General features: G+C 35.6%; 1 protein-coding gene across 1 annotated transcript in view; it reads left to right on the top strand.

Annotated features, from left to right (window-relative positions):
* The window catches only part of RYR2 (ryanodine receptor 2), a 758,695-nt gene that overhangs the window by 282,463 nt on the left and 450,538 nt on the right, over window positions 1-25,694 (top strand). The window contains 2 exon segments of the mRNA XM_044000528.1: window positions 15,980-15,994; window positions 25,517-25,591. Coding sequence (XP_043856463.1) covers window positions 15,980-15,994; window positions 25,517-25,591 — 90 coding nt within the window.

The raw sequence follows: 25,694 nt of genomic DNA, 5'->3' as shown, positions 1-25,694 counted from the left end.
CGTTATTTGATGGTACAAGATATAATTGTTTAGAAATAGTGACAGTGGTAGTAAAATTTATAAAGATTTTTAGGTTTCTTTTGCTATCTAAAGGATAAATCATTTAGTTCTTCATTATCTATAGGGATTTAACTTAATGGTTCTTGTTATTGTTAATAAAAGATTTCATGAAGTCCCTTGGTATTTATACCTCATAAATAATTTTTTATTTGTTGCTCATTATTTTGTTTCCATGAGCATTAATATGAGACTGTATATACAATAATACCATAATTCTTACTGATATTTTTGTAGTTGGATGTTGTACCTCTGATTTTTTTTTTCTGAGAAACTACTTTTAGCTTTTTCTACTCTGAAGTCTTTTAGAAGAAATGTAGAGGAGAGGTCACTCAGTGAAGAATATAAACTGAATGTGAGAAATAAGCTTTCTTCTCAAATTATAATGACAAATAATTACTTTCAGATCCCCAAGTTTAGAATTTGATTTCCAGGAAAATTAATTGACTTCATTGTTTAGCATTTTTGAAAGTCTGTGTATCTAATCTTCTCTATTAGAAAAACGATCTAAAATCCTGTGTATTTACTGTTAAATGGACCACATTGGTTCTCTTTCTTCCAAACTTAATTATTTTTCAGAGGTCAATCTTCTAGTCATTTATATCACCTCATTGAAAGGGTATGTTTAACTTTATTATTAAAAAAACACTTATGATGAAACAGGTCATTCTGGCTTAATATAAATAACGTATTAGGTAAATCTAGAGATCATTGATAGTATCTTTTAAATGAAGGTGAATTTGATAGGGAACTTAATTCACTTTTCTCCCAACTTTTTTTCTTTCTCAGAAAATAATGAGACATGAGAATTTATCAATTTATAAACATAATTAACCATAGCTCATCCTTCTCAACATATTTTTGAGAATTTCTATATTCTCTTTCAAATTGATGCTTTTTGCATATTATACACATCCAGTGGATTACATTCATTTAGTTTTATTTATAACTCATTATTTTTAAACCATATTACTTTATTAAAAATGGATATTTATCTAGAATCCAGGTGTTTACAGAAGCTATATATCCTGGCAGAGTTATACTGATAAAGAGTGAGTTAAGGCTTTTCTTTCTACTCAGTATGACTTTTCTTTCTTTTTAGCTTTGTTTTAGAAATGTTCCCAGCTTTCAAGTTCTCTCTTTTTTTTTTTTAAGTGAGGCAATTGGGGTTAAGTGACTTGCCCAGGGTCACACAGCAAGTAACTTAACACAGTAAGTGTTAAGTGTCTGAGGCCAGATTTGAACTCAGGTACTCCTGACTCCAGGGCCGGTGCTCTATCTACTGTGCCACCTAGCTGCCCCTCAAGTTCTCTTTGTAGTATCTTGTTGTTAATAGAATGTCAAAAGGAAAATTAGGGAGTCTGATTTAGAACTGTTCACTAGATCTTTTGACACATTTCTGGTGAAGTCTAATCAAGCATGACTGTATTTTTAACCTACAAATAAAATAATATGTAAATCAAGCATATTATTATGCTTATTTGTAATATTTTTTCATCTCTTTATGTGATATTATGCCATGAAGCAGCTAACATGCTAAAGTGGGTAGAGTTTTGCCTCTTGCTGAAAAATTTTCACTCTGCACTGGGGATATATCTATTAAGTGAATTTCTTTTTCAAAAACTTTGCTATACAAATATAATTCAGTGTAATAATAGATTGAAATGACCGAATTTTCATGGTACACTTATACCTATCAGATAAATAATATTGTAGAATTATTTTGGGTCTGATCTCATGCTATTGATTTTGGCATTAGGCTTTTTTATATATATGACATTTGGGAAGGTAGCTAACCTTTGATAATTCCATGATTTAAAAAACATTCAATGAATAGGTTTTTGCTTGTGTCTTTAGTTTCGTTAGTGGAGGAATGCCTAGTTTGGAATTACCTTATATAAATGCAGATAAGCAGTTCATCTATAATTTATATTCTAAGAGAATTGATTGGAGTATTGAGAAGCCAAGTGACTGTACCATGGTTATGTAACTATTATGTCATAAGCAGCAATTGAAACAGTTGATTAATGGCTTCAAGGTTAGCAGTTGATCCATTACTACAGATTGCCTTTCAACAAAAACCAAACATGGCACATTAGAAAATAAATTCAAACTTCTTAATAATGTGATGCTCTTTGAATTCTCTGTGGTTCTGAAATAATTTCAAATGTACTTGTTAAGATTTGTTCTTTTGCCTTCATGTGAAATGCTTTTTTGTAACCATGCTGTTATATTACATTCAAATATGACACAGGGAAGGATGACTGGGATTAGGAGAATGCATACTTTATTATAAATTTTATATGAATGTATATTTATTGTTTTTATAAATATGTACATATATATATACACTTTCATACACGTATCTTCAAATGTATCAAATTATTAAAAGAATAGCCCCCAAGCAAGGAGCATAACAGTATTGTTTAGTATACATTTAAATTTGTGTTCAAGTCTGACCACTGATTGCATTGACCTACATAGATGTTTTATGTATCTGCATATTTTCAACTTTATGACTGTCAACATTTTTTTGTACTGGACTAATTTAAGACATTTTAAAATATTATGTGCATGTAGATTAGGTATGATGTTAAGTAGGTAACTTTTTTCCCATTAGCATTAAAAGGCCCGAGGAAATAGTAATCTAAAAGATTGGTACTGGAGACCCTATATGAAGATATTTAAATGATTTTACCTGTCTAGTATTTTATTGACTTTTATTTTGGCTTTTCTTTCCACAGCAAGTTGATATAGAAAAATGGGTATGTGCTTCAGTGTATTTTTTAAAATTTGTGTGATCTGAACTGTTATTGCATGTTTGCTATTGCGTCTGAACTTTTGCTTACTAGCATTGCTTGTGCTATCAGTAGAAAGCAATCACAATATTAAGAGTATAGACTAATTTTATTCCATGGGCCTTAAAATAAAAACGTCTGTTTTTAGATACTACTTTGTAGTGTCAAGTGTCCTTTAAGGTCAGGTTAAAGTATTATTTGATTTGTTTTCTAATTAAAATGTACCATGTTATCAGTCAGCAAGTGGTAGGTGCTGTTATTGGTAGGGAATACAAAAACAGTAATGAAATAGTTCATGTGCTCTAGAAACTTATATTCTCTTAGTCAGTCAGTAAACATTTATTAAGCACTTCATATGTTCCAGGGTTACAAAAAAGAGTCAAAAGACAGTCCTTGTCCTTAAGGAGCTCACAATCTAATGAGGGGAGACAACAAACAATTATGAAAAAGCAAACTATTTGCAAAATAAATTGAAAATAATTAAGAGATTGAAAGCCTTAGAATTATGAGGGATTGGGAAAGGTTTTTTATAGAAGATAAGATTTTAGTTGGAACTTAAAGGAAGCCAGGGAAGCCAGTAGTAGAAATGAAGAGAGAGAACATGGGAGACAGCCAGAGAAAATACCCGGAGCTGATATACGGAGTATCTTGTTTGTGCAGTAGCAAGAAGGCCAATGTCACTGGATTGAAGAGTCCATAGTTGGTAGTAAGGTGTAAGAAGACTAGAAAGGTAGGAAGGGGCTGGGTTATGAAGGGCTTTGAGTACTAAATAAAGGATTTTGTATTTGTTCCTGGAGATGATAAGGAGCCACTGGAGTTTATTGAGTAAAATTGATATGGTCAGACCTATACTTTATGAAAATCATTTCCTTGGCTGAATGGAAGATGAATTGGAGTGGGGAAAAACTTGAGGCAGGCCGACCCACCAACAGGCTATTGCAATAGTCTAGGGGTAAGGTAATGGGGGCCTGTACCATAGTAATGGCAGTGTCAAAGGTGAAAAGAGGAGGTATTCAAGGGATATTGCAAAGGGGAAATTTGCAACAGATTGTATGTGGGGTGTGAAAGATAGTGAGGGTAACAGCTATTGGGAGCCTGAGGAACTGGAAATATAATGTTGCCTTTGACAGTAATAGGGATGGTAGGAAGTGTTTAGGGGGAAAGATAATGAGTTGAGATTAAATGTTTATTGGATATCCAGTTTGAGATGTCTGAAAGGCAGTTGGAAATGCAAAACTGGAGGTCACCAGAGAGGTTGGGGCAGGATAGGTAGAGCTGAGAAATGTCAGTATTGTTCTTGAGTTGTTTGGGTTGTGTCTGATTCTTCATGACCCCATTTGGAGTTTCTTGGCAAAGATACTGGAGTGATTTGCCTTTTCCTTCTCCAGCTCATTTTACAGATGAGGAAACTGAGACAAACAGGGTTAAGTGACTCTTGCCCAGGGTCATATAGCTAGTAAGTATCTGAGACCAGATTTGAACTCAGGAAGATAAGTCTCAGGAAGATGACTCCAGGTCCAGCACTCTTATCCAGGTCCATCACTCTTATCTACTGTACCACCTAGCTAGCTGCTCTCAGTAAAACAGTAGAGATCTTAAAGAGCTACTCTATCCCCAAATTCAGGGTAGTCTGAGTATAGTGGGGGGGGGTGTGTGTATGAATATATACATCAAGCTTTGCTAATTATTGTCCCCACATGGACTTCAGTTCATGTGCAAGTATTATTTCCAGTCTGTTTACCACTTGAAGAAGAGGAACCTTTTGATTTGCTGCTGAGTTACAATTGAGAAGGCATTTAGAAGGCACTCATTAGCCAAGGTGTTTTCTTCTTTCTGCCTGGCTTCATTTGAAGAAGCTCATATCAGATCATTCTTCTTACTTACCACTAGTGAAGGAAAAAGGGATTAGTTGTCTAACGAAGGAAGCATTTGTATGTTCATTCAGTTTCAGCTCAACAGTCAGCCAAAAGTCTGTCTCTTTAATATGTGGTTAGCAGAAAGTAGTAATACTTGAGCATGTTGTGAAGTACACATGAGCATTGTCTCTGTTTAGCTCACTGAACATATTCTTTGTTTTTTGTTTTTGTTTTTGTTTTTTGCGGGGCAGTGAGGGTTAAGTGACATGCCCAGGGTCAAACAGGTAGTAAGTGTCAAGTGTCTGAGGCCGGATTTGAACTCAGATCCTCCTGAATCCAGGGCTGGTGCTTTATCTACTGCACCACCTAGCTGCCCTCTGAATATATTCTTAAGGGTTGAACTTGGCTAGTCCCTCATTTTATATGGAATCCATTAATAACCTCTCCAGAAATATTATAATTCCTTGGTTTCTCCTAGTCCCTTCTTCACATTTCCGTCTATCCACACTTTAAAAAGAATCAAGCAACTTTATTTATATTTTATATCATCTATAATTTCCTTGATAGTGACATGCAGATATACATTTTTATTATCTCCATTTTATATTCTTGGTCACTGAGTATAATTTTACATTTTACTCATTTCCCCTTACCACTAATTTGTTTGATAAATTTATTAAATCTGTGGCTCCTTGGAGGGAGGAGACTGTCACTAGATTACAGAGTACATGGAGGGGAGTAAAGTAGAAGAAGACTGAAAATATAGAAAGGGATCCAGGTTATAAATGGCATTAAAAGCCAGAGGATTTTATATTTGATTCTGGAGGTGATCAGGAGCCTTGAGTTTATTGAGCAAGGGAGTGATATGGTAGGACGTTTGCTTTAGGAAGATCAATTTAATAGCTGACTGGAGGATGTATTAGAGTGGGGAAAAAAACTTGATGCAGGGAGATCAAGAAGTAGGAGTTTGAATTAGCCCAAGTATGTGGTGAAGAGGGCCTATACTAGGGTGATTGTAGCGTCAGGAGGAGGGAAAGGAGTGTATATGAGAAATGTTATGAAGGAGGACTCAAGATTTGAAAACTGATTGGCTATGGGGGGATGAGAAACAATGAAGAATTGAGGATGACACTAGGATTGTGAACCTGGGTGATTGAGAATATAGTGGTACTTTTGATAGTCAGAGAGGAATGAAGAGGTCAGGGCTTGGGGAATGTACAATGATTTCATTTTAAGATGTGTTAAGATTAAATTATCTGTGGAACATCTTGTTTGTGATGTCTAATAAACAGTAGGAGGCACAAGACTGGAGTTTGTGAGGGAGAATAGGACTGGACAAGTAGATCTGAGAGTCATCTGCATAGAGGTGATTATTGAAACCCTGGGAGTTGATGAGATCATCTAGTGAAATAGAACAGAGGGAGAAGAGATGAAGGCATCAGGCCCCAGAAGAGCTTTGGCAGACACCCAGGGTTAGTGGGTTTGATTTGGATGAGAATCCATCAAAGGAGAGAAGGGGTGGTCAGATAGGCAGGAAGATAATCAAGAGAAAGCAGTGTGTTGAGAAGCTAGATAGAATAGAGAGAAGAATATCAAGGAGAATAAAGTGAAAAACAATGTCAGAAGCTGCAGAGAGGTCAGGTATGAGGATTGAGAAAAGGTCATTAGATTTGGCTATTAAGAGATCAATGGTAACTTTGGGGAGAGCAATTTCAGTTGAATGATGAGGTCAGAAGCCAGACTGCAAAGAGTAGAGAAGAGAGTGGGAGGAAAGGAAGTGGAAGAATCTATTGTAGATGACCACAAAAAAAGGAGAAATAAAGGATGAAAGATGGGACAGAGCAAGTGAGAGTTTTTGGGTGATGTGTGAGACTTGGACATATTTGTAGATAGTAGGGAAGCAACCAGGACACAGTGAATGACTGAAGATAAGTGAAAGAATAGAGATGATAGAAGGGGCAATCTACAAGAGAAGACTTGTGCGTATAGGAGGGGTTTGTCTTGGTGAGGAAAAGGACCATCTTTTCACGTGAAACAATGGTGAAAAAGATAGTGGCAGAATGATGTGAAATGAGGAACAGGGAGAAGAGGGAACTCCTGGTAAATATAGGCCTCAGTTTTTTTTCAGTGAAATATGAAGCAAGGTTCTCAGCTAACAGATTTGGGGACTAAGGAACTGTGGAAGGCATAAGGGTGGATAAAAAGCTTTGGAAAAGTCATTTTGGAGAATAGGATAGTTAATTGTTTAGGTAGGTATAAAGGGATTGACTTTTCACAGTGAGTACCAAGTGGAGATGAGGTAACCAACTTGTGATCTCAGCATGGTTTCATGATTTTCTTCAGCTATATTCAACAGCACAAAAGTAGGAGTGAAGACAGCAGTTGGGGACTGGGGACGGGGTGGGGTGGGGCAGGGGGAGATAATGCAAGACTGGTTTGTCAGACCATGATCTGCAATAGGATAATGGGGAAGGGAACTCAGAAAAAGAGGGCAGTGTGAGTTGAACTGCTTCACCAAGGGGACAAGATGGGGAAAGGAACAGAGTGTAGCTAGTTCAAGGTGATGTATGGAAAAGAACTGAAGGGTAGAGGGATAGGAGGTCTTAATGAGGATAAAGGACCAGATTTGATAATGCAAGGAAGATGGAGGTGGATCAGTAAAAGATTTTGATAAAGGAAGATCGGAGTTCATGAACATGGATGCAGAATGCTTGTGAGTGATGGTCAGATCAATGATGTGGCTGATCATCTCTGTGTAGATGCAGTGGGATGAAGAAGTATGACACTGGAAATGAGGAAATTGAGGAATTGGAAAGTTAGTATGTTTGAAGGATATATATTGAAGTCCCCTAGTATGAGGACAGTGGTTGGGGAGGAGAAAAAGATTGTGATATAGGCACTGAACTAATTGAGAATGTTTTGGAGGTCTGTAGAGAGTTAGAATTTTGATTTGATGACAAATATAGATTGAATCGACTTCAAAGGAGAAGAGGTTACTAGATGGTGGTGGTGGAGGGAGATCCCAGAAGTAGCAGTGGGGAACAAGGAGTAATCAGTCCCCCACCACAACTAGTGAATTGGTGTGAATGAATGAAAGTGTCACTAGTTCTCGAAAAGGTAGACAGGGAAGCTGTATCATTATGGGGGACCTAGGTCTCAGTGAATGCAAGAAGATGGGATGGGTGAGAAAGGAAAAGATTTCAGATAAAACCTAATTTGTGACCTATGAGGCAAGCATTCCAGAGAGCATAGTAGTTGTTATTCAGTCATTTTAGTTGTTGTTCAGTCATGTCTGACTCTTTGTGACCCCATTTGGAGTTTTCTTGGCAAAATGACTGGAGTGGTTTACTATTTCCTTCTCCAGCTCGTTTTATAGATAAGACAATTGAAGCAATCAGGGTTAAGTGACTTGTCTAGGGTCGCACAGCTAGTAAGTGTCTGAAGCAAAATTTGAACTCAGGAAGGACAGTCTTCCTGACTCTAGGCCTCAGATTCTCTCCACGGTACCACTTACCTGCATAGTAGTAGGGCTGGGTAGCTTTAGAGTGGCACATTTTGCAGGACAGGGTTAAGGGAAACAGAAACAGGGCATTTTTAATGGGGCACAGAGATTAGGGTTTGATGGCAGCTAGGGGTTTAAAATCACTGGGATTTAAACCCACAACTTTTGACGTTAATGAAAATCGACCATATAAAAATGTAAACTTGAATAAAGGCAGAAAATATCCATAGATTTCTTTCAGAACACTGAGGATCATAAAGTATTGGTAGGAATTTTTAGACTTAGTAGCCTCAAACAAAAGTGTTTTATTACATTTAGTAAGATAAAAAACTCCTCTGAAGTTTGTTTTAGATATTGTTTGACTGTGTCCACATTGAAATCTTAAGGATTCTTAAGTCCTGAAGTCCTTTATTTATATACATACTAAAAGAATGTTAATTGTGGGCTTCTACTCAAGAGATATTTTCTGTATTTCTGGGGTGGGAAAAGAGAAGCACCCTCTCTTTTAATTTTTTTTTATTATTTTTTTTGCACCCTCTCTTTTTAAAAAAGATTTTGCTATAGTTCTTGTCTATAAACATGGATCAGAGAAATAAAAGTTAGAATTTGTAGTCACTTTTCCAAAATGTTTTTACATACCATTGTAAAGTAATACATATAATAAAGATTAATTGTCAAATCTATACTGTTGGAAGAAGAATAAGGCAGAAGTGTAATGTATTTTTCCCTAGCATCCTTTCAAATATGTTTATTCATTCATTTGTTTAAAGTTATCTATTATCTCCCTACTATTTGTAATACACTATGTTAGGCAATAAAGGCGATACAAATATAATTACAACATGGTCCCTGCCTTCTTTGGTAATATTAGTAAATTATAGCCTCACTATCAGTTCTCACATACTGTTGTTATAGTTTATCTGGTGACATTGATTATCTTTAGCATCCCATCTCTGTTACTATCTTTGTAACCTTGAACAAATCATTTAATCTTTCAAGGCCTCACTTCCACATCTGCAGAAAGAAAATTGAATCAGATAATCTTTAAGGTCCCTTCCATTTCTGCCATTCAATGATTTCATGAAGGCTTTGACTATATTTTTAATTTTTAAAAAATATAAGCCTAGGGCCTGATATTTAAAACCTATCTTGGGGGCAGCTTAGGTGGCTCAGTGGATAAAGCACCAGCCCTGGATTCAGGAGGACCTGAGTTCAAATCTGGCCTCAGACACTTGACACTTACTAGCTGTGTGACCCTGGGCAAGTCACTTAGCCCCCATTGCCCTGCAAACAGAACAAAAACAAAAACAAAAAACCCCCTATCTTAATTGCTTTTTCAATTTGGGACTGTGGACTTGCAATAAAACTCGACTGTTTTAATATAACAATTATAATGGGTGTGGCAGATTGTCCTGTGAATTTTTTGTATGGGGAGCCAATGTCTTAGTGATTAAAATTAGAAGAGATTTTTTAATTTAAGAAATCATCAGACTGAGATCATACTGCTTTTTAGCTTCAAATATATTTTTTCTTTTTTGATCTTGGATTCATAAGTTTTTTTTTTTTTTTTTTTTTTGGTTAGGCAATTGGGGTTAAGTGACTTGCCCAGGGTCACACAGCTAGTAAGTGTTAAGTGTCTGAGGCCGGATTCGAACTTAGGTACTTAGGTACTCCTGAATCCAGGGCCGGTGCTCTATCCACTGTGCCATCTAGCTGCCCCCAATTCATAAGTTTTGAATGTAATCTAAATATCTAGTCTGCTTGCTTCCTGAACAGTAGTGGAAAGAACCCCACATGGAAATGTGTTTATTCTTGAATTATCAAGATGTTACAAGACAACTTTGAAGTTTTTTTAAGCATATAAGTTTTTAATGTGATATTGCTGTATTAAAAAAAACCCAAAAAATTATCATCTTATTAGTGACTCCCTCTCCCCCCAAAAACCAACCCTACTCCAATAGATAGAAACCTCCAGGTATCATGATATAAGGGCATTAATAAAGATGAAAAACCATTTCTTTGCCATACATTTTTCAGTCTGGCTTCTCTTGTCTATTCTTTAATGAGTCGTTTTGTGGACCCCTAAGATTGATTCCCCCCACCCTTTTGGAACTAATTTTAAATTTATATTTTTGTTTTCCTCCTAGGAACCATTGTCTGGGCTAAGTCAACTCACTTTGAAAGTTATTGAACAGATTCCAAGTAAAGCAAGATTAGGGCCACATACTCAAAATTTGAAAGCAGATTAGCCCATTATGAATGAAAAGTATTTAAGAGATTTTGATGTGCAAATCTCTGTCCTACAGCTTATAAAATATAAAATTATATATAAAGACTAACCTGCCTTTATTTTTTTTTGAAATCTATCTAATGAGTGTTCATATCCTGTTTTTGTTTTTCTTTATGATTCTGATGTAATAGTAAGTTGAATGATAGTTTTAGTGAGAGAAAGGACATCTGTCATTTTACATAATTGAGGCCTAGAGTGGCTGAATTGACCTTCTCAGGATCACACAGATAATTTCAAGTGTCAGGATTCATACCTAGCTTCTCAAACTCCAGTTCTAAGATTCTTTTGATTCGCATTACACTATGTTCAACACTTCTGTGCAATTGGAACAGCCTTTGGTTGTCATCTCCAACCCCAGTTTGAGACAATTAATTAGCTTTACTCACTTTTTTCATTTCTAGAATTAAAATTTCCCTTTTTGTGTTTCTGCGCAAAATGATAATTCACCCAGAAAATTCCTCTAAGGCAGCAGTGTTAGAATTCATGCTTTGTGCCTCCACTGGGTCCAGTTTTCTTTGTTAATCACTGTTATATATGTTATCATTTTGGGACCTAAATGAAACACTGGGACAAAATGCTTCAAAGTTTTAGTCCCTTCATGAAGACATAGTAACATGTCCTAGACTCAAATCTGAAACATTTATGACATAAACCAAGAATGTTTTTCTCCATATATGGGATTTCTTTTTTAGTATTTTCCTGGTCATTGTTTTTAATCATAAGTTAATGGTTAAAAATTCCATGCTGATTCCCTTCCTTCCTAAAATCTTCTTGAGGTAGAATTTTCACCTTTTCTGATGCATCTTTCCATTTCTTTGCTGAGCCTTATCCTTTTCACCTCCATCCCTAGCAAACAGACAGGCAAACAAAAGAGGCAAGCCGAAAATCTTAGTTGGAAATATTGTGAGATTATCCAGCTCTATCAGTCATCTTACTGTGGCAAGTCATTTAACCTTTCTGGGCTGAATAAATGGTTTCTAAGGACCTTTCAGCTTCAGAGTATACATCATATAGTAAATCCTTCCCTCTTTTTTCTCCCCATATGTATGTTTTATTTTTAAAAACTTATTTTTAAAAGGTGAATAGTGACTTTTTTTTTTTGGCGGAGCAATGAGGGTTAAGTGACTTGCCCAGGGTCACACAGCTAGTACGTGTCAAGTGTCTGAGGCCAGCTTTGAACTCAGGTACTCCTGAATCCAAGGTCCGTGCTTTATCCACTATACCACCCAGCTGCCCCCTGAATAGTGACATTTTAAAGGATCCTTCTAAAGTTTCAACTTGGGCAAATTTTGTCAGACATTTTGATATAATTAAAAGTAACATTATGCAAACAAAAACTAAGATTTACTATTTTATCTCTTAAAATATTAATTATTTTGTTGCTATCTTAATAGAGAATATACTTTTATATTCTATGCTATGGTTGTTCTCTATCAGGTTTACAGTTTTATCCTGTAGGAAACCTGTTGACATATATAAATTGCATCTTATTTAAAACATTGTTTATTGCTGTTTTTCTATTTCTTTCTACCATTTTTCTCTTTTCTAGTCCTTGGGATATTAGAAATTCTGAAGGAAAATAATAAATAGGATGTCCCTGTTTTATATCTACTAAATTTTAAAAAGAGTTCAGCAACTAGTTTTTAAAATTAGGCAAATGTTTTTTTAAAAAAGAAAACTTCCGGGGCAGCTAGATGGTGCAGTGGATGGAGCACTGACCCTGGATTCAGGAGGACCTGAGTTCAAATCTGGCCTCAAACACTTAACACTTACTAGCTGTGTGACCCTTGGCAAGTCACTTAACCCCAATTGCCTTGTTAAAAAAAAAAAGAAAGAAAGAAAACTTCCAAAATCCTAACTCAATTGAAACAAATTGCACCAGTTTAACCATTTTGTTGTTGTTCTGTTGTGTCTGACTCTTTGTGACCTCATGGACAATAGTACACCAGGCCCTTCTATTCCTCATTAACTCTCAAAGTCTGTTCAAGTTCATGTTCATTGTTTCCATGACACTATTTATCCATCTCATCCTCTGCCACCCCTTTTGCCTTTTGCCTTCAATCTTTTCCCTACATCAGGATCTTTTCCAGTGAATCCCGTCTTCTCATTATGTGGCCACTATATTTTAACTTCAGCTTCAGTATTTGACCTTCCAGTGAAAAGCCTGAATTAATTTAAGTATTGGCTGAGTTGACCTCCTTGCTGTCCAGGGGACTCTAAAAAGTCTTCTTCACCACAATTCAAAAGCATCAATTCTGCAGCACTCAGCTTTCTTTATAATCCAACTCTTACAGCCATACATTGCCACTGGAAGAACCACAGCCTTGACTATATAGATCCTTGTCAGTTAAGTGATATCTCTGCTTTTGCTGTCCAGATTTGCCATGGCTTTCCTTCCAGGAGCAAGTGGTTGGTGGTTTTTTTTTTTTAAATTCCATGGCTGCAGTGGCCATCTGCAGTGATCTTTGAGGCCAAGAATATAAAATCTAACATTGCTTCTATTTTTTCCATTTCTTTTATTTGCTAGGAAGTAATGGGACCAGTTGCCAGGATCTTAGGGTTTTTTTATGTTCAGCTTCAAGCCAGCTTTTACATCCTCATCAAGAGGTTTCTTAATTCTTCCTTACTTTCTGTTATCAGAGTGCATGTCTGAGGTTGCTGATACTTCTCCAGGCAGCCTTAATTCCAGCTTTTGATTCATCCAGCCTACATTTGCATGATGTTCTCTGCATATAAATTAAATGAGTAAGGTGACAATTTCCAATCTTCAACCAATCAGTTGTTCTGTGTTTGGTTCTAACTATTTCTTCTTGGCCCAAATATAGGTTCCTCAGGAGACAAGTAAGATGATTTGGTACTCTATCTCTTTGAAGGATTTGACACATTTTGTTGTGATCCACATAGTCACAGGTTTTAGTGTTGTAATCGATGGAGCAGAAGTAGATGTTTTTTGGAACTCCCTTGCTTTCTCCATAATCCAGTGAATGTTGTCAGTCTGGTTTCTAGTTCTATTGCCTCTTCAAAAACCAGCCTGCTTTTCTGATAATACTTGATTCACATATTGCTAAAGCCTAGCTTGCAGAATCTTCAGTATGAAATGAATGCAGTTGTTCAGTAATTTGAACTTTGCCTTTGTCCTTCATTAGGATTGGGGTTTAAATTGATCTTTTCTAATCCAGTGACCACTGCTGTGTTTTCCAAATTTGCAGGCATGTTAAATATAGTACTTTAACATCTTCATCTTTTAGCTTTAAAAAACAAAAACAAAAACAAAAACAAAAAGAAAACAGCTCAGCTGGAATTCCATCACCTTCACTAGTCTTATTGTTAGTAATGATTCCCCTGACTTCATTCTTCAGGATGTATGGCTCTAGATCAGTAACCACACCATCATGATTATCAGTGATGTTAAGATCTTTCTTCTATAGTTCTTTTGTGGATTTTTCCCCCTCCTCCTAATCTCTCCCACTTTTATTAAGTCCCTACCACTTTTGTCTTTTATCATGCCCATTTTTGCATGAAACTTTCCCTTGATATCTCTAATTGTCTTGATGAGATCTCTTGGACTTTCCCATTCTACTGTTTTCTTCTATTTCTTTGCTTTGTTCATTTAAGATAGTCTTATCTTTCCTTGCTATTCCCTGCAATACTGCATTCAGTTGGGCATATTTTCCCTTTCTCCTTTACTTCTCACTTTCCTTCTTTCCTCAACCATCTGTAAAGTTTCACCTAATAGCCATTTTTCTGTTTCTTTGGAATTTTTTTTAACATTGTTGTTGTTGCTGCCTCCTGTACAATATTGTGAACCTTTCTCCATAGTTCTTCTGTAACTCTTATCAGTTCTGATCCCTTAAATCTATTCAGCACCTCCACTTCATATTCATAAGGGATGTTAATTAGGCCATACCTGTATGGTCTGATGGTTTTCCCTACTTTCTTCTATTTAAGTCTGAATTTTGCAATAAGCAGGTCATGATCTGAACCACAGTCAGCTCCAGGTCCTGTTTTAACTGAGTGTTTCTACCATTGGCTGCGAAGTATATAAGCAATCTGATTTCTGTACTGACCATCTGGTGGTATCTATGTGTAGAATTGCCTTTTGGCTTGTTGAAAATAATGAATGTTTATTATGACCAGTGAGTTATCTTGGTAAAATTTTATTAGTCTCTGCTCCCACTTAATTTTTTACTCCAAGGTCAAACTTGTCTTTTTTTCTATTGTTGACAACAATTCTTTTTTAGATTTTCATATGTTCAATAGCAGTTATTAAGGGAGCTTTTACTAAGAGCAACATTATTAATGTTGTGATTCAATTATTAATCTATCTTAAAAGCCATTATCATAAAAACTGTGCATTGAAATTGTTCTTAGCAAATTTCCTGAAAGGATCCTTACATTACCTCAATATAGCTTTTGTTCAGTAATGCATATATGATATGAGGGAGATAGAGTACTTCTATTTAAGAGATAATTTTCATATTAGAAATCCTTTTTCCTTAGTTTCACTTAGTGCTAATGTATGTATACATCTCCCACCATACCCTTTCTCCTGAAATAATATTTGGCTCCAATTTTGTTAATAAAATGTAATTTCTATCCTCCTGACTCTTGGAATAAAGTCATAGAAACTTAATTGAAAAAACATCCTAGGAGTACAAAAGAAACATACTAGGAGTACATAGTCATTGTCAAGTCCTGAAACATTTATTAAATTCTTACCGTTTGTCAGGCATTACATTAAGGACTGAGAATTATGAATAGAAACAAAGGAAAGATTGTCCCTACCCTCAAGGAGCTTATATTTGCAGTTTTAAAATAATTGAATAATTTTTTAAAAAAACCCTCTATCAATGCAAGGAGCACTAAAGGTGTCATTTTAAAATGAAGTTTTCATTCTTTCCTTAGATAGTATTTTAATGCTTCTTTGTTGTTCATATTTTATAATAAGTAATACCTAAGGAATTCATTTACATTCCTTTTGCATGAAATATTAGCCCCTCAGTGGACTAGTTTAGATTAAGATATGCCACATCTACTAATTTCTAATGCGCTGACCTTGCTGTAGTTATTTGTTCTGCTATTTGGATCATGGTGTTTTTTTTGTATGAAAAGTTGAAACGAAGTGGTAAAACACTTACTAATAGTGTCCATGGGTTCTAAATCTAACTACACATTGTTGTTTTTTTCTGCCTAAATACTGGATATTAATACTCATAATAAAACATAGTAGCATGCATTCACATATTTGAAAAGACGGGAATTAATTCAAAGATGTCTCCAAAAATATATCGTTTGGTATAGTTTTTGCTCTCTTGCATGTAGTTAGTATAAGCATTATTGGGACAATGTGACAAATGCATTTTTATGTTTTATAATTCAGAGAGCTCCATTTGTCTTCCAGAGAAAAATTCAGTTTTGGAAATCTTTGAACAACTGAATGTTTAATGCTTTCTCTTTTCTTTTTATGCTCCTACAGAAATTCATGATGAAGGTAAGATATTGAAATATTTTTATAAATGTCCCCTTCTCATACATTTTTGGTCTTTTAATTCTCTTCTTTTATAAAAACAAAAACATGTCTATAGGAAAAACCATATAACTAATTCCTCATCCCCACATTTTATAGGTGAATTAAAATTTTTATTGTATTGAACTTTAGAAAAGTTGGGCTTTTGACATGAGAAAGTTGGGGTTAGTAAAAGTGCTTTACATTTTCCTCATAGGAATCCAGCCATATGTCCTCCTCTCAAGTTCTGGGCTCAGCTCATTGTCCATCTGTATTGTCTTCCCTAGATATACTTATGCTTAGACAAACTCTATAGGATATTCTGGACAATAACCAGACATTCTTCATCCATTTTGTCTTTCTTATGTGATTGGATAAGCCAAAGTCCTTTAAGTGATTAGAGATCTCTTTCAGGAGTGTTTGTATTATATTGGGGTTTGATGTAATCACCACAGTGTCTTATGCAAACAGGAAATATGCAGGACTTTACCATCTGTGGACTTTACCATCTCTGTGGGGAATCCTTCCTCTACCTGAACTCTGTCATGGATCTCTCCAAAAATACAATTTTTTACCAGTGTTGCTATGTGGCCCTGAAACCTTTATCAGTGCTTCCTTTAATGTATTAGCATCACACAGATGAAAAAGAAAAGGTTCATGATGGGTGTGAGCAGGCTGCAAACCACTGAGTCATTCATGGTGGTATATGTCTAAAGTCATTGCTAGTGGGGATACTGAGTTTGGTAGATCTCTTGAGTTTGGGAGTTCTGAACCTAAATAGGGCTAAAGTTGATCTGGTGTTTCCATTAAGTCCAGCAACAAAATACTGAGCTTCAAGGAGTGAGGTACCACCAGGCTACACTTAAGGAGGGGTGAACTATCCCAAGCTGGAAAAAAAGGAGGTCAAAGCTTCTGGTTGATCAGCATTGGGACAAGGCCTTTGAATGACCACTACATGTCCAACCTGGGGAATATAGGGAGACCCATTCTCAAAAAAGAACAACAACATTAGCAAACATAAAACCAACAAGCAGCTTTGAAGAACAGAAGTGAAGAATATCATCAAAGTATTTTATGGCAGAAAGGGAAGATGAACTGATCATGTCATGAGAACAAGGGATACAAGCCGGACAGCAGAGTGATATCAGAAGTATGAAAGGCTTCTCTCATGTTAGGTGGATCCCATTGGTGAACTTTTTAGAGGATGGGCAGGAGTTACACATGATGGATAGGCATGAATATTTGTGATCTACATCTTTGGAGGGAACTCCTAAATTTATGACATTAAAGATTTATTTGAGGTTTTGAAAGAAAAGTTTTTAAACATTTATTTAAAGAAAACAAACCAAATTATAGTGCTTATATTTGTCTTTAATACTAGAACTCTTCATCTACTGTCATTGGAGGAGGATAAAAAGTTAAATCTGGGGCAGTCATACTTATGCCCTTAAACTCTAGAATATAGTGTCAGCAGAAGTGGCATTGTACTAAATATAGCCCAAAAAAGCACATAATCAATTCTGGCCGGGCCACTCTAGCCTTAACATATTCTCATGTCTTTGAGGGATCATGTTTTATTATGACAGGCTAAGATTTTATATATATTGACCAGAAGATAATATTTGTAAAGTGCTTAGCAGAATGCCTGGCACATAGTAGAAACTATATAAATGTTATGATTCCTACTACTACTACTACTACTACTACTACCATTATTATTTATTCTACCCAAACATTTTCCTCTGCATATAGAACCCTCATACACACATATATGCACATGTATATGTATATTATGTGTAAATATCTATATATGTGTGGGTACATATGTGTGTATATATCTTTAACATACTTACACTTTAATTTGTGCTATATTAATAATTCTATGTACTGCTACAGTCCTTCCAATGGAATCTGGACTTATAGTTTTGTTAATAAAAAAGTTCCTGTGCCTTCAGTGACTAAAGATATTTGTATGGTAAGTAGGACCACTTTACTCTAATGAAAAGTTATGTCATTTAACTGCATTGTAAGATTGACTATAATGTATTAATTTGGGGGGAGATGGGAAGATCTTGACCTGTGATTTTATCAGGTTAAAGAACTTTTTATACGGAAACTCCCTCCACCAATTCAGATCATCAGTTTTCCTGTAACTTTATAATCCTAAAGAGTAGCTAGTATGTGTCAGAGGTAGGACTTGAAACCAAGTTCTCATTTCTGTCATATACCCCCAACCCAACCCCTTTATTTGTTGCCCCCTCAGAGTGTGTGTGTGTGTGTGTGTGTGTGTGTATTGTTCCAAAAGTCTTAGAGTTGTTTAAACTTAAAAAGACACTCAGACTTTTGGAGCACCCTATATTCTTGTTATTCAGTGCTTACTGGGAACTTTTACTTTGGGTTTTGCAATATTATTTATTCTCATTCTTTTATAAAGTGAGCATTTCTCAAATGTTGACAAACATACATTCAGTAAGAATGTAGTAGTGGAGTGGAAAGACCATTAGAATGGGGGTCAGAAAACGTGTTCAATATTGATTCTGATCATTAGCTTTGTTATACTGGGCCAATCACTTAACCTCTTTGGGCTTCTCGGTATACTCATTTGTAAAATTAGGGAATCCTTTCTAAGTGTCTCTGAATGCAATAGTGAGAAAAATTCACTTAGGGAAAATTGAAAAGCCACCAGGCATCAGCAGATCCGTGTTAATGAGCTCTTGCAACAGGAAACAAGTATTCTCTTCCATCTTACATACTACTTTATTTATAATTCATATAAAAAGTTATTTGCTATGATTTTTTTATGTTAAGAAATCCCTGAATTAAGATAGTGTTATGCACTTACAACTTAAAGGAAAGTAAGTAAAATTTCCTGATCAATATAACTGTTTATACAAAGAGATTTAGGTCATTGACTTAAATAATTCAGGGGGAAAACCATTTTTGCCTAAAATATTCAGGTAATTAGGACAAGCTTTTTTTTCCCTGACCTGCCTGAGTTTTCTGATACCTGCATAATTTCCCCACCTCATTTGCCAGTATAAAGTTGGCATGTGTGTTTTACAATTTTTTCTCTTCATTTTCAATAAACCAAAGCTATAGTTTTGAGTCGTATGCAAATCTGGTTGGGGTCTCCCCATTGGTGGTTAAGTGATGGGTTTTCTTTTTTTTTTGGTTTCTTTGTCAAGATCCTTGTGCAATTGTGGAGAAAAGTAATTAGTGGTAGGCAGTGTGACATAATAGATGGAGAACTGGTCTAGGACTTAAGAAGACCTAGGTTCAAATTCTGCCTCTGATACATAATGTCTATATTATGCCAGGCAAGTTGCCTCTGACTTTAAATAAGTCTGTCTGATTTTAAGAGCAGATGCTGGCCTACAATCCAAAGGAAAAACAATCACCTTAACTAGAGCAGAAGAGAAGGAAAATTAGGCCCTCAGCCAGACTCAGCATACTCCCAAAGGAGAGGTAGTCTATTGAATTTATTTTAGGTCTAACCTCTTATTCATATTTGTCCCTAGTTATACTTAGCTCCCAGAATCAGCCTAAAGGCTGGTATATTTTCATGCCTATCTTAGATGATTATGAAAACTGTCAAAATTTTATTAATGTAGGACATAGGCATGAAATTATATTAAATTAAAACACTTAAAAGGAAATGGTCCTTATTTTTATTTTTCATATTTAAATAATTTTGAATTTCCCACCTGGAATAGAACTGCTTACCCTGTTGAAGCCAGACAGATGTTTTCCTATTGAGTAGTGGCTTCTTTGACTGCCTTTGCTAAGCACTAAACTAGAGCTGTTTCCTGAGGAAATTTGTTGGCAAAGACACCATCACAATTACCATATCTGTTTGCAGTATAAACCAGGTTTGTCAACCATATTTATATAATAGTAATACTAATCATATTAATATGAATACTACTACTGATAACTAATAATAATAACTAGGTTCCAGGTATCTACTATGTGCACAATGCCTTTAAAATGTAATCTAATTTGATCCTCACAACAAGTTAGGTGTTATTATTTCAATTTTTACAGTAGAGGAAATTGATACAAGGTAAAAGAAACTGAGGAAGAGGTTATATGACTTGCCCAAGGTCACACAGAAAGTCAGTATCTGAGGACAGATTAGTACTCTGGTCTTCCTTACCAAGCCCATGCTCTATCCACTGAACCATCTAGCTTCCTCATCTTTACTGAAAGTAGGTTATTTATTAACTAAAATTCTCTTGTGATTATGTTTTAATAGCAACTCACTAATAGGCTTGGATGTCTGCTGCTAGGCCATCAGGGACTGGGACTAGGCAAGAACAAATGATATGTATATGTTTTTTGGGAATTTTGAATGTAGCACTATGATGCCTTTTTACTTGAGAAAGGTTGACCATTAGCTCAAGAAGAAGACAGATTAAAGCCATATTCTTTTCTTCTATGAAGCAATCAGTTTCCTTCATTTCACAGTTGAGAAAATAATTGTATTTTGTCAGTTTTAAAATTTTCTTTTTCTCACATAAGAAAGAAGGTATACATTACATGTTTGAAAGCCTGAGAACTGAAAATTTGCTTCTCTTTTCCCCTCCTTTATTTGTTTACCATAGATTGAAGTACTTTGAATATTTCATGACTCCATTATTTTGAATAGATAATTGTGTGATATATAATAGCATCAAAAGGTAAAAAGTCTAAGTTGGATTTATGTAAATTGTTCAAGATCCTCTTTAATACTAAAATATAATAGTTGTGGGAAATACCCCAAGTTTCCTATGATCACTTCTGATCAATGAAAAGATAATAAGCAAATTTTTAAAAAGTCCTTGAAATACCTAAATGGTATATAGCTGACAAAAATAAATAGCTTTAATCAGCAGTAATTCCAAAGAGTAATTAATAAGCTAATATTTTTAAAACAATAAGAAAAAAGAACCAGCAATTTAAATGTGCAATTAGCAATAAGCTTTATCTGTCACCACTCTTCTAATTTTATATACTATAGCTTTCTGGTCTTCGTTAGCATTTTAAACCTATGACAGTAATAAATTATTTATTATATATTTAAAAACTTGTACATAATTACAAGTAGCATTTTTCCTCATAGAAATTTTTCTAAATATTAATATAAGTTTAATATATTCTAAATAAATATTGATGTTGATATTTCTACATTAAATCTTTTGTGTACTCTAGTTATCCCTTTAGTGGGACTTTGGGAGTACCACTGAATGTTAGAAAGACAATGCTGTCATTAGATTTTGCTAAGTAAAAAAGCCTTACTCCCCTTAGCCTCCCTCCCTCGCCTCCACCCTGTCTCCTGTACAATGCAGTCTGGTGGTTTCACGCTAGTAGTTCTTATCAAAGAATCAGTGCTAGACAAACTGAATTGTACCTAGAAGAGATGGGAGAGTAAGAAGAAGTATATGTCTTATAATTATACTGTGACCTTCTTTCATTCAAACTTTTCTCCCCTTTCTACCCTCCATATAGCTACCAACTTAGTACCCTAAAAGCATATGTGTGACCATGTCATTTCTCTGATCAGGAAGCTTTAGATGCTCCCCATTGCCTCGAGGATAAAATATACAACTGTCTCTATTGGACACTTAAAGTTCTTCACAATCTGATTCCAACCTGATATAGTACTTCTCATTCATTCTTCTCTCCAGCCAAGCTGGTCTCTTTGATGTTTCCTGTACATAACAATCCTCATCTTGCCTCTCCCTGCCTTTGCATAGGCTGCCCCTTCCCCCAGATACCTAAAATGTATTCCCACCTCATCTTCACCTCTGGGAACTCTTGGCTTCTTTCAAGGATTGGTTCAAATACTTCCTCTTTCAGGAGGCCTTTCCTGTTACTCTCTGTTGTTAGTGCTACCATGCCCAAATCACTGTTTATTTACCTTAAATAAATTTACCTTTTATTTACTTTTTTGTGACCATGTTGTATCTCCCTGTTAGAATTTAAACTCTTTAAGGTAAAGATTATTCAATTTTTCTTTTAGTATTCCCAGAACTGAGCACAGGTCACTGAACATAAAGTTGTTGCTTAATGAATACCTATTCATTCCTTGATCGAAATCTTTTCTTAAGGATTTAGTAAAGCCTAGGCAGACTTTACTTATTTATCAGAAGGAAACTAACATTTCCATCAGAGGAATCTAATGATCAGTAATAGAGATGGAATGTGAACTAAGGAATGTAGATAAGCATAATTTTGGGATCTATTAATGAGCTTTTTATGATACTCATTTTTTAAATGGTACACAATGTGACTAGAGTCATTCAAATGAATGAATGAAATGTTTAAGGCTTCCAGAACAATCATGATTCTCAAGTCTTTAATCTCATTTAAAAGGTGTAAGGTAAAGGATGAGAACCTTTCCTTTGAATTAAATAGATGGGAAGGCGATTTTGTGTGCACTATTCTCAATGGGGAATATGTTGGTAGAAATATAAAGTATGAGAAACAAAAGCATTCAAAAATTTCTGAGACTCAGCGTTGGAGAAAGTATCAAAGGGTTGGAGAAAGTATCAAAGGTCTTTATTTACATTCTCTAGAGAATGGGCCCATTCCCTAGTGGAATGGTGCAAAAATGGCAGTGGAGAGCCCCTTTTATTCCGTGACTGGCCCCTCCCTTCTTCCTCAACCACAATCTGTATGCCAAGACACTGGTGCCAAAAACTAGCCAATCAGGATGCAGTGTCGCCAATAGAGGGAGGTGACACAGAGACTGTCCTCTAAACTCCTCCCCCACAACCCAAGTGCAGGGACTTGCTAATAGCAGCATCCCCATTCCACCCCTTCCAACTGTCTCATGGGAACTTCCTGTGGGAACCCTTTCTAAGAAGTTCTATATTTAAATTAAACCCCACCTGTGGACATTAGACCTTGAGTACCTATTTGAATCTGAATTCATTTCTCAGACACTTAAGTCACCTGAGATTGTTCCCCAGACAATTTCAATTAACTTTGAAGGGGGGAACATTTCCCACATAAAGTATAGACACTATATGAATTGATGGTCTAAATATGAAAGAATAAATGTTTATCCTCAATTTATTTTTATTCCTGCTTTTGATTTTAAAAGGACTCCTCAATTGGCTAATTTCCAAATTGTTATTTATGGACCTTTCAATCTTTTTTATTGAGGTCCAAATAAGGTATAATCTTTCAAATAACTTTTATAGATGAAACTGGAAGGACAGGAAATATGCAAAATAGAATAGATTTGTTAATATTTGTCAATTTTTCTATTATCATCATTAGTCACAAAAGAACAACCACATTTGGATTTTGTAATACCTCAGATGTAGGAATTTTACTTATGAAAATGAAGTTGATATGAGTGACTAGCTCTTATTTGCAAGTAAAATTGTGCTGTTTTCAAAAAATTCCAGAATACTAAAGAGCCTTGTCAATGAAATCCATGACCACTCATAAAAGATTAGCCTAATAATTTACAAAGAAAACAATAAACTGATGATGAATGTGCATATTATGACATATATTTAGGTAGATTATAAATTTAGAGCTTAAAGATACCTTAGAGACCATATAGTCAAACCACCTCATTTTGCAGATCAAGAAAAATAAGGTACAGAGAAGGAAAGTGATTGCTCAAGGTCACACAAACAGTCATTATCTGAGGTGGAATTTTGACACAGGTCTAACTGTTAGAATATATAATTTTAAAAGTTTGGAGAAGCCAAAAGGGCATCATGATTAAGAATTTATTTTTCAAAGGCAAGAAACAATTAGAGATTGAGTGATCTACCAAAGATTCTCAGACTGGGCAATGTAGCCTCTCTGGGGGGGGGGGGTAACTTTATAAGATTTTAATAGTGCCTGATTAAAAGAAGAGTATTGTATACCATGTAGTACCATTAAAATTATAACAGTGACTTCATTTTAAGTAGACTAAAAAATTAGATTTATTTGCAGACTTGTTAGTACTAATAGTCTCATTCACACTGCCAAAAAAAAATTCCACATTTGAAACAATGAAAAACAAAACCCCGGGGCAGCTAGGTGGCACAATGGATAAGGCACTAGCCTTGGATTCAGGAGGACCTGAGTTCAAACCCAGCCTCAGACACTTACTAGCTGTGTGACCCTGGGCAAGTCACTTAAACCCCATTGCCCTGCAAAAAAAACCCAAAAACCAAAAACCCAAATTTTAATCACTTGGAAAAAATATGAAAGTGTATTGGGGGAAATGGGGTACAGGTTTGGTTAGGGGTTGGGGTTCTTAGGAATTCCTCTTTAAAGAATTTTGCCCTCTTGCACACAAAAGTAGTTAGAATAAGGTGGTAGTTTATTTAGGGGCAAGGGAAGGGAAGGGAAGGGAAGAGAAGGGAAGGGAAGGGTGGGGGGAGGGAAACCATGAAAGAAATCCTTGGACTTCTCATGGGGAGATAGGCACAAAGCAGGTGGCTCAGAGGTACCAATCTCCTCAAGCAGGAGACTGGTAGGTACTTTTATAGAAGACTGATGGGGGGAGGGGTCACCATTTGACTGTGGAAAGTTCCTTTAGTGAGGGAGGACCATCCCCCACTGGTGGTAGCTGGGGGAATTGGGTGAGGAGTGGAAGACCATCCCCCGCTGGTAGTCAATGGAGGAATTGGGTGAGGGGTAGCTACGGATCCCTCTTCAGGACACGAAGGCCACAGCCACACCCAAATTTACCTCCCCAGGGTAAGGGAGACCAGAATGAAGGGTGGGAATCCGAAGCTAGCTCAGTCCAATTTGGTTCCGCTTTTCTCTCTAGGCTTTATCTGTCCTCTGGTTTAGTTTCTCAAGGAGAAGGTTCCTTGATCAAAGTTAATTCAGAAAGGAGACCAAAACACTGTCTCAATTTTCCTAAGAATACTCAGACATTTATAAATAGATCTTATCTTTCTAGTTAGAGGTGTTAATATTAGACACAACTTTTGTCCTTTTCCTCTTTGTTTTTTAATCATCCATTTAGGTTGGTATAATTCAAACAACTGTCAGTTAAGTTAATCTTAGTTTTGGTTACTTGTAAATCTTAAATCTGATGTTAGAGTGTAATGTCCCATTAAAGTTAACAAATCCAAACAAGGCAAGGAAAAGCTATTACTTGGATTGATATTTAAGGAACTAAAGTTGGTGGAATGTTTTTTGTTGTAGTTAATATCTTGTCTATTGCAATAAATGTTTTCTTGAATATAGCATTCCTATAAGCAGTTTTGTTTATGGAAACATAGGATTTTCTTTGTTTAAACCTTTTCCATCACCTTCTTTTCTACTGTTATGTATATTCCTGAAATACAACATTCACATTTCTTGAAGTCTTTCATGAACCTAACATGTAAACAATTTAATATTTAGAAATCATATAGAAAGATCAGGAAATATACTTTATAGAAAAGCCCTTTGATATGTTAAATTGTTATGTGATATTTGGAAAGTCCAGCAAATTATAGGGATATTGCTAGGTTATTCTTTTTCAAGACTCCTTCCGTCCTTTTTCTTCTGTCTGCCCAGACTGCTCAAGGTGGTGGCCATCGGACACTCCTATATGGACATGCCATATTACTTCGACATTCCTATAGTGGTATGGTAAGTAAACATGTTGAGTTCATTTGTCATGTGGTCTAGGCAGAATTTTTCCTTCTGTACATAGTCAGGAACTATAAGTACTAACAATTAAGCTATAACACCA

The sequence above is a fragment of the Dromiciops gliroides genome, chromosome 4 (assembly GCF_019393635.1).
Source record: "Dromiciops gliroides isolate mDroGli1 chromosome 4, mDroGli1.pri, whole genome shotgun sequence".
Classification (NCBI taxonomy): Eukaryota; Metazoa; Chordata; class Mammalia; order Microbiotheria; family Microbiotheriidae; genus Dromiciops; species Dromiciops gliroides.
Note: the sequence above shows the minus strand (reverse complement) of the source record. Positions and strands in the feature narration are given on the sequence as shown.